Genomic DNA, 13,294 nt, shown 5'->3' with positions numbered 1-13,294 from the left:
GACGCTCTCTGTGCGGAAGTTCTCCTCGGTCCTGAACGTGACCGGCAATGTGATGCTCCCCAGAGGGAACACCGGGTGTGGGCCCACTCCGGAGAATGGGCGAGAGGGAGTCAGCTTGGACTCTGGGATCTGCAGCTGCTTAAACGCTGCATAACTGATGACGTTGAGGCCAGCCCCACCGTCAATCAGCACGTGGTAGAGCCTCACGTTGGATATGACAGGAGCGGTGACTAAAGGTAGCACACCAGCTCCGGCCATATTCTCCGGGCAGTCGGATGGCCCGAAAGAGATGGTGGTGTTCATCCACCTCTGGTGCGGCGCCGCCCTCGGGACCCCCGGCTTCACCGAAAGGACCTCCCGACGAAGGGTCTTCACGTCCCGCCGGGAGACGAGCTCCCAGCTCCCGCCATACATTACGTACAGCTTCTTGCGGCGGTCGCCGTTGTCGGAACCGGAGTCGTCGTCGTGATAGACGCCCTTCAGCTCTCGAGCGGGGGATTGGTACCCCAGCTCCTTCTCCCCGGCTGCGGCCCCGCTGTCAGAGGCCTTCTCCTTGCCGGCCCGCTGGCGAGGAGGGGATGAGCCATCCTTAGAGGACTGCTCACGCCGCCCACTGACCCGCTTCGCGAGCTTTTGGATCTCGCGGCAGTCAGCGGCGCTGTGGCGAGCGGTGGGATGCACTGGGCATGAACCTCCGCTTCCACCTTGCGGGCGAGGGCGTTTGCCGTGTGCATTCTGGCCTCCAGCCGCTGCCGCCGCAGCTGGCGCCGCTGCTGGCGCTGCTGCTGCAACGACTGGTCCGCCAGAATACGGCTCCCCGCGACCCCGGTTCTTCTTCTTCTTCTTCTTCTTCTTGCCACCGCCCGGAGTGGTAGCACTGGAGCCACCATCCTTGGTGTCTCCGTCTTGGGGGGCTGAGTGCCATGCACGGCCCTCAGCGGCCCTGGCACACTTGTCTGCCAGGGAGAAAAGCGTAGTGACGCTTTCCACCTCGTGCGTCGCCAGCTTCTCTGGCATCTTCTCATCACGTACCCCCTGGCGGAAAGCAGTAATAATAGATGCATCTGAGATACGAGGAATGGTCCCCCGTACCTTGGTGAAGCGCGAGATGAAGGCCCGAAGCGTTTCCCCGGGTTTTTGCCTCACGGCGTGAAGGTGTGCCTCCACACCATGCTGCTGGTAGGCGCTGGCGAAGTTCGCTGTGAACCTCGCACAGAGCTCTTCCCAGGACTGGATCGTCCCAGGTGTGAGATTCATGAGCCAGGTCCGGGCTGGCCCAGACAAGGCTACATGAAAGTAGCTTGCCATTACGGCGCCGTTACCACCAGCCGCTGTGATGGCGGTAACATACACCTGCAGGAATTCTGACGGGTTAGTAGTACCGTCGTACTTTTCTGGCAGGTGGGGGCGGAACTTGGGTGGCCACGCCACGGCGCGGAGGTGCTCCGCAAGTGCAGCACAGCCCACCCCGGCCACCGGTGCGCCTGATTGAATCCGGGCGTTCACCGGAGGCCTGGGTGCCGCCGCGTCCAGATCAACATTGAGGTTGCGTCCCTCAATGTTGAGACGGCGCTCTCGCGCCCTCTCGACAGCGATGCGGGCATCCTCCCCCGCGCGCCGGCGGTTGAGCTCCGCCCGCAAGTCTTCTGTTCGTGCACCCCTCACGGTAGGGGAGCGCACAGATGCCGACGCACCACCCTGACGCTGGTGGTAAGGTACCACCACGTTGCCAGGCGGAGGTCGTTGCCCAGTCTTTGCAGAACTGGGGGAGGCCTGAGCCAGGTGGAGGAGACGGTCGACGTCGTCCCGCCACTGCTTCAGGGCGTCTGGCGAGGCTGCCTCAGCCGGGGGGTTGCGAAGCAACTCCCTAGCCGCTGCCAGCGCTCCGCCGCTCGCAGCCTGTGAGGGGGCCCTTGATGGGTGCCCTGACTCTTGCCGGCGAGCGGCGCGCGCCGCCGCCAGTGGTGGCTGCTCCACAGGCACAGTTGCCCCTGGAGCAGGAACGCGAGAGGCATGTGGCGTGGAGGATGCCACACCCTCTGTCATCTCCACGTCGTCCACGCGAACCATGGGGACGAAGAAAAGATGAACTGCGACCAGCTGCCCCCCTACCTGGCGCGCCAAATGTCGTGGTGCTGCAAACCACAGCCGGGTGGCGGAAGGCACCCGCCCTAGCCCAGAGGGTGTATACTCAGGGGGTAGCTAGTCTTAGATCGGTCTCACTCAAGAACACGAGGAACACAGCAGGATTTAGAGTGGTTCGGGCCGCCGGAGCGTAATACTCTACGTCCACTGTGTGTTGTATTGCCTTCCCACGAGAGTGAGAAGGTTGCGAGAGCTTGAGTCAGTCTGGATTGTCCTGTGCACAGCGAGCGCCTCCCTTTTATATCTCAAGGGGGTGCGTACACAGCTGTTGGATCCCCGACAGGTGGGTCCAACGATGCAGTATAAAATAACGTACTTGTTCATACATTATGGCGTCGCAGGCAAAGGAGATCTCTCTCTTGGATTCCCTCGCCTGCTCCCAGAGCCCTTCGTCCATCATGTCCTGGCGTTGTCTTGTCAGGTCGGGCCTGTCGTAGCTAGCGGCACCGCTCGCCACACTGCTTAAGCGGGTGGTGTAGCTTGCGGCGTAGGCGGCATGATGGAAAAGTGCCGTGCTGTCATATCCATTTAATGCTGCAGGCGGGCTCTGCGCGGGTGCGGCACAGGCGGCTGCACTGTGCTCCTTGGTAATACGCGGTGCTCAGCGAGGCCTGACAAGGCTGTCTTGCGTACCGCGGCGGCAGAGCACGCCTTGTCCACCACATTAAATGCGGCAGGTGAGCGAGTCTTCCTGCGGAAGACTCGCGCACGATCCCGCGTCTCCGGGACACGTGGCGGCTCCGGACCCCTACACGGTGAGGGGAGTCCGGACGGGCGCAGGAGGTCCCGGACCCCTCTGGGGGTCCGAGGCCTCGGCGGTCAGCCCGGAGCTTCCCTTCCTTAGAGACACGTGGCGTCACCGGACCCATCCTCAGGCGGGGAACGGTCCGGGGCCGTTGGCCTGGTGAGGGAAAAGCCTGGCCTGGTGAGGGAAAAGCCTGGCCTGTGGGGCCTGGCTACTCCGTCTTTCCCGCGCAGCTTCGGATAACTACGCGGGTCCTGCCTTGCTGCAGTAAGAGTGGGTATCCCTGTTACAGGGTACCGACAACCGTATTTACAGAAATTTTACAATGATTGAAAAAATAAGAGTCGTCCATCTGATAAAATTCTACGATGGTGAAGGCAAAAAGTACCCAGAAGTAGCTAGTACTTCTAAAATGTGGGACCTAAGCTAGATAGCCTTAACTGCCCAGTACAATGCAACAAAAGTTGGAGTAATGATGAACCAAACATACCATAGTACAAATGTCCCAAATTTCCAATTTAAAGTTCAGGATACTAAAATAGAACTTCTATTTATGATAGTCAACTTGACATTTAAACAATTATTAGATCCTTGATGAATAAGCATAAAATTAAGCTCCATGAAAACACTCCATTCGTCTAGCCAAAGAAACTAATGAAGTATATTTCATTTGGAGCTATATTTATATGACTGGAGAGTTCATTCAATTCGTGATCTTCACTGGACTAAAAGAACAAAGCTTAACTCTTGTTTGGATTTGCCTTGCACAACTACTATTGACATCGGTCTTGTTTGGTTCACACTTAATTCCTAGTGCACACAAGCCGAGAAAAGAATCTCGCATGCATGGAGTGCTAAATGAAGTCTATTTGCAAAACTTTTTCAGGGATAAGTATAATTTTTCGCGACGGAGTTCTAAATTAAGTCTATTTGCAAAACTTTTTCAGGGATGGGTATAATTTTTCGCGACGAATCTAATGACGGTAATTAATCAATAATTAGTTACAGTGATACTACAGTAACTATTCTCTAATCACGCGGTCAAAGGTCTCGTTAGATTATTCAGTATTCCTAGCCTAGAATTTTGGAGTTAGTTTTGTAAAATAACTTTATTTAATACCGTAATTAATGCTCAAAATTTACAGGACTCCCTGGCACGGGTAACCAAACAGGGCCATCGACGACGGCATCAAAGAACACAGCTGCAAAAAGCTAGTAGGCGCGCCCCCGACATATCAAACCCCTTGCGTCATCATGCGCGCGAACTCATTGAAGCAGACGAAGCCGTCGCCGTCGACGTCGACGCCGCCGATCATGCGGCGGCAGTCCTCGACGGAGCACCGGTCGTCCCCGAGCGAGGCGAGCACGGCGAGGAGCTCCTCGGCCGAGATCCTGCCGTCCCCGTCGGCGTCGAACACCGCGAACGTGTCCCTGAGCTCGCCCTCGTCCGCTGCCGCCGCCTGGGCCTCGGCCGCGATCTCCTCCAGCAGGACCCCGGACCCCGCCGCCTCGGCGAGCATCTCGGCCAGCTCCTCCTCGCTCGAGACCACCCGCCGCAGGGCGGTCTCCAGGTTCTCCCTCGTCAGGGGCGCCGCCGGGTGTCTTCTCTCGGCCCCCGACGCGGACGCGGACGCCGGCGGCAGCGGCAGGACGGTGCGCGGCGTCGTGAGGGCGGACGCGCACTCGTCGGACGCCGACGAGGACGACGTGGTGGAGCCGAAGGAGCCGCTCTTGCCGTCCTTTGATCGCGTCCTCTTATTGGTCACCTTCTTGCCGGAGGAGGAGCCGAAGAACGGCACGCTAAGCTTCATGGCGGCGATGCCGCGACCGCGATGGTACGTGTTACCTTAGCTTGTAGATAGCCGAGGGATGGAATTGACGAGAGGATCGGAGGAGGGATCGAGGTAGGAGGAAGGAGGCAGGAAGGTGAGGGGTGGAGAAGACGATGCTCGCGTTTATAGCAGGGAGGAGGACGCGGGACAAGGAAGACGATCAACCGAGTGAGCTTCCAGGAAGCTTCGTTCGCGCCCGGCGCGGGAAAAAAACGGCCGGTTCGCACGGGACCTACCATCTACCAATGCGGCGTGCGCGATGGCGATGCGATTCTTTCGCCTTCGCATTGAAGGTTTCTCTCTAGCTCGTTTAGGAAGGTAGTATACTACGTACGGCGGATGCGATGGGTGCTTTTGCATGAGACGAAAGTGAACTCATCATGAGGGTTTTCAGTTTTAACTGAAAATCTCGACGTCTCCATCGTCGAAAACCAACCTGACACCAAGCGCAATTACGCAAATGGCTAAGCCGAAACATGGAACAAGGCAACAAATAAACTGATATATCTACATGCATGGAAACTGATTCTTCTTTCTTTCTTTCTTTTTTAAAAAAGGCAACCAGCAAAAATTTTGATAGGCATACGTCCACAGCAGACACACCGTTGCCACCAACCTAGAAAACAGGCACCAAGAAAAAAAAAGTTTGATTTCACTTTACAGCAAGTTGCGCTAGTTAAAATAGTAGGCGGACAGTGATATCGTTCACGGTAACAATGGCCAATGCAACTACTGTGAGCCGATAGATATCGAAACTGAACTTTGTTGACCACTACGCGATCCAAACTGTCAGTCGTGACACGGGTGCAGAGCTTATTTTTTTGGAAGAAACACGGGTGCAGAGCTTAGAATTTGCAGTTGAGTGACAGGGACGTCTTCAGGTCGGCAGCACAGCAGATATACTTCCTGAACCGTAGGAAAATATAATATTGTTGTGGGCTTTGTTTGGATTCATTCTAGAATATCTAGAATACTCACTTCTAGAAGATGTATGGAGGATAAATGAAGTATATTTGCAAAATCTTTTCAGGGATAGGTGTAACTTTACGCGACGAATCTAATTATACTAATTAACCGATGATTGGCTACAGTGATATTACAGTAATCATTTTCTACTCACGCAGTCAAAGATCTTATTAGATTTGTCAGAATTCCTAGCGTAGAAGTTTTAAAATTGGTTTTGTAAACTACTTTTGTTTAATGGGCGGTCAAACTCTCTTCTAGAAATCCTAGAAGATAAACCAAACAGGCAAGCACTATGAACAGGTTAAGTTTCGGTGTCGTGTACGGTAGTACTAGTATATCATACTATGCACACCTCATGAAAATGCGGGCTACCTGTGAAGAATTTGGTTGATGATGGTCGAAGCTGCCAGGAAACTTCCTCTTCCATGCGTTTCGTAAAGTTGACGACGACGTATTGTGCGAGGTACAGACAGCAGCGTGATCTGAATCTGACTGACCTTGGTAGCGTGAGTTGGTTCGGAAACTCATCAGGAATTTCGGCCGCGTTACGGCTGCACTGCCTCCTTGAAAACTGCAAAAGCCAGCAGCACCCACAGACAGGATCGCACCCACCAGATAGTACTAACGGTTACATACGGTTTCATTCGAGGACGAGAATAATAAAAATAATAAGAGATATAATAAGAGGCTCAGATTTATTCCGGATCGAAAACTACTTGCAACAAAATAAGTTCATAATAGATACAACAAAAGACCCGGATTCATTCCCCATCTCTAGACTCATAGATTGATTCCGGATCTCTTATTGTATCTATTGTGAGCTTATTTTATTACAAGTAGTTTCCGACCGGAAATAAATCCGAGTCTTTTGTTATCTCTTATTGTTTCTATCATTCCGGGTCCAGAATGAAACCATATGCAACCGAACAAGTCCTTAAGCAGTTGTTGAGCTGTAAAGTTTTGCCAATGCCATGTACTTCGATTCAGGTTCGTCAGCACTAGACTTCGCTTGATGTTGGCAAGGATCAAAGGTAAACAGTGCATCTATTTCCTCTTGGAGTATTGGTAAACACTACTGGTGTCTACCTGGCATAAACTCCACTCGTGTAGCATTCCAGAAGCTGTGCATGGCCGTAGCTGACTCCATGGCATTGTTTGTACTTTTGCGTCAATATTTGATTGTACCCAAGGCTCATCGTGTTGTAACTTTTTTTCAAAAAAAAAAAGCCCTTGTTCTGGATAGAGAGAAATGGTAATTCTTTATCCATAAAAAAGGCAAACACAAAAGGAGAAGAAAAGAGCCGAATCAAACGTACTAGGGCCAGCCACCAACTCTACTCAATCCCATCAATCAAATCGAAATTGCAACTTTTGTGCTATTCTGCACACGGTTCGAGCGACACCACTCTACCGCAACAACTCCATGCCCAGCCAGAAGCTCCCAGCTGACCTGCTACCACGACGACGCCTAATCGGCTATCGCGGATGGATGTGTCAAAACAAAATTTCTTCAGCCATACAACACACACGAAGCGGTATATCATGCGGTGCCTGTTCGCATACCCAGAAGACAAGTGATAACACCCACGACATGATCAACAGACAAGATGCTACTCTTTCAACAGCACACCCCTCTTCAGAAACAATGTAATCATGCACTTGCTGACTTGCAGAGCACATCATCAGTATCGTATTATACACAGAAAATTACTACAAAAGCACAACTGAGACAAAAACAAAAATCAAACATTCTATAATCTACACGAACATCCATCACAAGGGGGTATTTCAACACATTGCAAGCAATTTAGCCGCAGGGCGTGAGCTTCTTGTTGCCAGCACCACGAGGGTTGTCATCCTTCCAGTCGTCCCAAGCTCTTGCTTTTGCCTCCTCTGCATCCTCATCCTCTTGAGCTGAGCTAGTACCGTCCTTGTGCCATGCCGAGTTTGCTTCTTTGATCATATTTGCAGTTCTTTCTTGCCATTTCTCCATCATTTTCATTTCACGTAAACCAGCTTCTTCTATGCTCATTGTTGGCAGCCTATATATGATTCAAGCGATAGGATGGGTACTCAGGTTAGCACCAACTCCAACAATGCTCCACCATGAAACATCAAAGCATGGAGGATACAGGATAAATCAAGACTCCATAGGTGTACACTCAAATTTATCGGTACGATATTGTAACTTGGGAGTGTTTTTCACTAGGAATTGTAAATAGTGGTCGTTCCATGTTCACCACAAGGTTATCATTATTAGCAGATATGCGCAGTATAGAAACAACACAAACATTGCAGTGTTTAGGTGTATAACACTTTTTAAGACATACCTGTAACCGGGCTGAAAAACTTGTGCTGCCATTCTTTCCCTTTCACTGGTTAGTCCTCCACCAACAAGACTTGCAGGTCCAAATATCAGGGGTTGGTGTTTGTGCTCATGAGCTTGCGAAACACTTGCTCTACCTTCAAGGACGTCTTGAGCAAATGTTGCGCAAGTGATTGGATCAGCTGGTTTGGAATATGGTGCACGGTTTGCAGCATTGTGGTGCCATGCTTCAGCTTTTTGTGTACGTTCATCAAGCATTTCACGAGCAAATGCATTCCCATCCTACAGAAACGGAAAGGTTACTGCAGGCAAAATTTATGTTTAATGAAAGTAATTGCCTTTTGGGTTAGAAAATCTACTAGATCATATGTTGAGAAAGGATCGCCTGTAGACATTTTAATAGCCACGGTTCTTCATAAATATGCATAGACTAGTCAACAATCAGATTCACACCATATGAAATATTTTTATAATTTCCTGAAAAAAAATCATGGGATGGAATGTTTCCAATGCCCTGTAGCATTTCCCAATCATAATGAAAGAAGCTATAAGAAGAGATGCCAATCAGAAGACATCATGTCTTCGGCTAACATTTGGCAGATGCTATGTTGAGAACACAGCTACCCTAAAATTTTGTGCACTGATAAATTATATGCATTTATAATATTTATGTGAGGCATGATAGCCTGAGAATCCCACATTCTCAGAAGAAAAAAGTTTTCTAAAAATGATAGGCCTAAGATGCTACGGACAAGAAATTGCCAAATCACTATTATTAGCATTACCTTTTCCTGTCTTTCCTTTACAGCTAGAAGCATTTCTTCTTCCTTCTTTAGCATGTCAAGAAGATCAAAGGCCTACATAAGGAATAACATCAGATCAGTGCTTAAATATTATGAATGCAAGTACTGCAATTTGAGAAATCGAAACCCTCTAAACTAAGCTTATGTAAAATTTCTAGTCGCAACAGACTAACCTTGCAGAGAGCCAATGAGATAGTAGCTAACCATGCCTGCAACATGGCAAAAGTAGATAAGAACCAGAGCATATGTTCTGATTAATTATAAAAATGAAGTGCAAGGTGATAGTATAAAATTTGGAACCACACATTGATAAGATACGAAAACACAATGTATAGATTCTAAAAGAATTATTTAATCATGCCAATTTAAATAGCATAGGAAGAATAAGGATTAAAATTTGAAGAACTTACACTGAAGATTTATTTCTATGGGACAAATTTTGTAGTAGCTATGTGTCAACTGTTACTAGAGAGAACAAGATTCATCCTCATGGGCTTGGTATGCACTAAAACGAGCATTACAGGGTGTGTGGTTGACTTCCTGCATGTAATTAAGAACTAGCTATATGCATCGAATTCATAAAGCTCCCTAGTCCCTATAGGCATTACACTTACTAAATGAAAATCCCTCATGTCAAGTGGAATAAAGATTCATCTTCTAGAATATCACAGCTCATGTTAATTTGAAATATTAAAAAATTCCTTCCTGTCAAGAGAAGCAAAGCTATATTTTTCTAGTAGATCACAGCTCATTTTAATTGGAAAAAAATCCCTCATGTCGAGGAGCAAAGCTATATGTTCTATTACATCACAACTCATTTCAAATTAAATATGCTGAAATAAAGAAACCGGAATAAACATATGATTCAACACAGAACACCTTCCAGGTGTAGCATGCTAACCTCTCTTTCTTCCTCCCCATCATCCTCCAAGGCATCTTCCTCCCCAGCTTCAACAGGAGCAGATAAAGCAGCTGCCCTCAATGAGCGCCCACGCCTTTCTTTTCTCTCTTTAATCTCTTGGAGCTTCGTTTCTGCAGCTTTTTGACATCTGAACCAGGCAATCTAGGCTCCAGAAATACGAAACAGAGTATTACAGGAGGTTAACTGAGTCGAAAACATGTCAGAGTAAACAGATTTTTTCTACTATAGACTGCAAACTGTATATGCTAAGAGCCGAAAAAAGTAATTAGTGTCACCTTCTGTGCTCTTCTGTTTGCCATAGTATCAGGCTGCTTCTGTCTAGATAATTCAAGCTCATCCTCTGGAATAAGTTCTAGTGCTTCACATAGAGCAATAAACTCCTGTGGTGCATAACAGAAGTGATTCGTACATACGGAATGGGTGGTGGTGTGCTGACAAATGAATCAATTTGGCAGGTAGATTGCTTACCTTCAAATGGTTCTGTGATGCCTTAAGAATTGGGATCCTGTCCTCCTGTGCAATCTTCTCAGTCATTTCCCCTAGGTAGTATGGGACCTAAATTACCAACAAGGGTCATCTGAGATATAACCAAAGCAACAATTGAATTTGTGAAACGCTGAAAAGGCTGTAAGTTTCCTAGCATTGCTGCGATCCAAGCAGCACTGATAACTGACTACCCGTCTAGTGTCATCTATGGCCTGTTTCATGAACTTGTTCACGGAGCAGAGGGAGGGAGGGGAGCATACGAGCAGGTATTTGAGGTTGGCGGTGGAGACGTCTTCCTTGGTCTCGTTGGTGGAGAAGAGGCCGAGCTTGCTGACCATCTCGTCGCAGCGCCGCAGCAGCTCGACCCCCTTCCGGATCCCTTCCTGCCCAACGCAAAATCAAAGCACGTAATAAGCACCACTGGACCCCCGAGAGCCCAATCTCTTGGCGCTTATGAGAAGGACGACGAGGCGACCCAGAAGAGGGGAGGAACCTGGTCGAGGGCGGAGCTGGAGGCGAGGCCGTGGAGACGGGACGCCCTGTCGAAGAGGGCGGGGAGCGGGAGGTCGGGGTCGTCCTCCGGCTCTGGATGGAGGCGCATCTGCGACTGCATCTTGTTCCCGACCTCCTCCACCTCCACCATTTCGATCGATCGGGGGCAAAACCCTAGAGCCGGGCGGAGTCGCGGGGAGGAGGGGAAGCAGAGGAGAGAGCGCTCGCGTGGGGAGGGAGGAAGCAGAGAAGAGCAGAGCAGGAGCCAGGAGGCAGCCGTCGTGGGCGGATCGGCTCGCTTCGTTGCCGTCGCGTGGGCCCCACCTGAGACGCCAGAATGTTCGGGTCGACCCAACCAAAGCCCCGCTGCCACGTTTTTCCAAGGCAAAATTGGATGCTAAAAAATAGTTTTTGCCACGAGCTAATAATTTTTTTTTATCACGCACACGCTACAATTTAGTGTTAATTTTTCGCTAAACATTATAATATATATAATAATATGTTTTTTCTCAAAGAGATATCAACACATTTATAAAAGATAATTATTCCTTTATCTTTTCATATCAAGATTCTAGTAAATAAAAGGCATTCGGTCCCACTCTTCAACAGTTTTCTCCCACCCATGGCGACGGCCTCCTCCTAGATCCTCCACTCGCCATTTTTGGACCTCAGGGTCCCGCTCTCGGCCGCAGACCTCTGAGAGGCCGCCTACAAGGCGCTGGTCGTGACCTCTGGGACCACTGGAGGGGAGCCGCTCACCTACATCCCCCCAGTCCTCCGTGGTGGCGTTGGCATCCCCAGCCATGTCTGCGTCCTTGACCTCATCCATCTCGCTCCAGCGTTCTCACACCCCTGCGGAGTTAGCAGCATGGCGCATCGCCGCTCGAAGCCCTTCTTGGTGGCGTTCCCACTCATCGATGCCGCCATCAAGGGCACTAACGCTAGTGGCGTTCTCTCCCACGATGAGTTTCGGAGCGCCAGGGCTCGGATCATCGAGCTGCTCAACCTCGCCGAGATCCCAAGTAGGAGAGGGCGGGAGAAGGCTAGCTGCGGTGGGTTGCGAGAGCAGGGGAGGCCTGGTCGCCAGTGATTGCCAGAGCAGGGCGAACTCTAGGGTGCAGGTGCAATTTTAATTTGAGGCCTAGGGACATCGGGAGTCTGCAGCATAGTCACCAGGAATGTGGTACCATGCCCACGTTTTCATGCCGAGCTTGTTTCTGTACCGGAAACACGGGTACATTTTCGTTCCAAAGTGTTAATCACTCTTAAACAAGGTACCACGTTTCGCGTTTCTCTCGACCTATCGATTTGAGAACTTTTGTTACTGTGGTCTGCACGTGTGATCCTATTTGGATCAAACCAGAACAGGGGATAGAGAGGCACGAGTATGATTAACATTTCGCGCGGCTTCTGTTTAAAAATAATATAATATTAAATATGATGTTCTACATCTAATTACCATATTTATATGTGGTGATAGCCAGTGGCCCTGTTTGGTTCTCTACACTAGTGAGTGCTAGAAAACTTTGATCGCTAATTACGGTGTTAAATAAAGTCAGTTTACAAAACCAACTTCAGAACCCCTGTACTAGGAACCTTAAAGAATCTAATGAGGTCTTTGACCGCGTGATTATAGAATTGTACTGTAGCATTACTGTAGCCAATTATCAATTAATTATCGTCATTAGATTCATCGCGAAAAGTTACCTCCATTCCTAAAAAAAATTTGCAAATAGATTTTATTTAGTACTCTATGCATTTGAGGTTTTTTTTCGAGAAATGTGTGCGCTAAAATCCTAGCGTGTTCCATACATGGTCAGTATATCTTTTCCAATGTCATGTGACAAAAGCAACTTTTTTCAAGTATGGCTGTGTTTAGTTCGCCCAACTTCTCCAAACTTTCCATCACATCGAAATCACATCGAAACATTAAATATAGCAAATAACTCATGCATGGAGTACTAAATGTAGGTAAATAAAAAAACTAATTGTATAGTTTTGATGTAAGTTGCAAAACAAATCTTTTGAGCCTAGTTAGCCTATGGTAAAATAACATTCGATGTGATATTTTTTTTATTTACGGGTAAAGATCTGAACAAGACTTGGTCACCTAGTCTGGAGCAGGGTTTTATTTCCCAACCGGAAACCGGTTACCGCCGCCCTCCGGTACCGGTTTACCGGACCGGTTAGGCCGGTAACCGGTGGAAACCGGTTGAATTCAAATCCAAATTCAAATAAATTCAAATTTTCCCGTGCAACCGGTTCCGACCGGTTTACCGGCCGGTTTGACCGGTTTACCGGCCGGTTTTACCGGTTTACCGGTCGGTTTGACCGGTTTGAAATTCAAACGCTCCCGTGCAACCGGTTTACCGGCCGGTTTTACCGGTTTACCGGCCGGTTTGACCGGTTTGATCGGTGGGCCTTCATGGGCCGGCCCATTTTTTTTCTTTTTCTTTTTTTGATTTAACTTTAAATTCCCACAAACTATAATAAATGAATGAATTTTTGAGAAAATTTGACACCATTAGATTCATCACACCTCAAAGTATTTTTAGGAATTTTTTGGAAATTTTTCAT

The 13,294-nt window shown here is 48.9% G+C and overlaps 1 protein-coding gene and 1 pseudogene across 2 annotated transcripts; both read right to left on the bottom strand.

Moving 5' to 3' along the window:
• Positions 1–3,984: 3,984 nt before the first annotated feature.
• LOC120643516 (probable calcium-binding protein CML36) lies at positions 3,985–4,967 on the bottom strand. Its single transcript, XM_039919898.1, has one exon. The coding sequence runs from the start codon at positions 4,699–4,701 to the stop codon at positions 4,126–4,128; it is 576 nt and encodes a 191-aa protein (XP_039775832.1). The 5' UTR covers positions 4,702–4,967; the 3' UTR covers positions 3,985–4,125.
• A 2,332-nt stretch (positions 4,968–7,299) lies between these two features.
• On the bottom strand, positions 7,300–10,994 carry LOC120643515 (annotated as a pseudogene). The gene is made up of 9 exons (XR_005663026.1): positions 10,719–10,994; positions 10,486–10,608; positions 10,208–10,294; positions 10,015–10,119; positions 9,719–9,880; positions 8,991–9,026; positions 8,800–8,871; positions 8,019–8,296; positions 7,300–7,730 (listed from the first exon to the last, which is right to left on the bottom strand). The product of XR_005663026.1 is annotated as a PP2A regulatory subunit TAP46-like (transcript).
• Positions 10,995–13,294: the final 2,300 nt, after the last annotated feature.

This window comes from Panicum virgatum, chromosome 8K (assembly GCF_016808335.1).
Source record: "Panicum virgatum strain AP13 chromosome 8K, P.virgatum_v5, whole genome shotgun sequence".
NCBI classification, from domain to species: Eukaryota; Viridiplantae; Streptophyta; class Magnoliopsida; order Poales; family Poaceae; genus Panicum; species Panicum virgatum.
The sequence above is the reverse complement of the archived record's forward strand: the minus strand, read 5'-3'. Positions and strand labels throughout refer to the sequence as shown.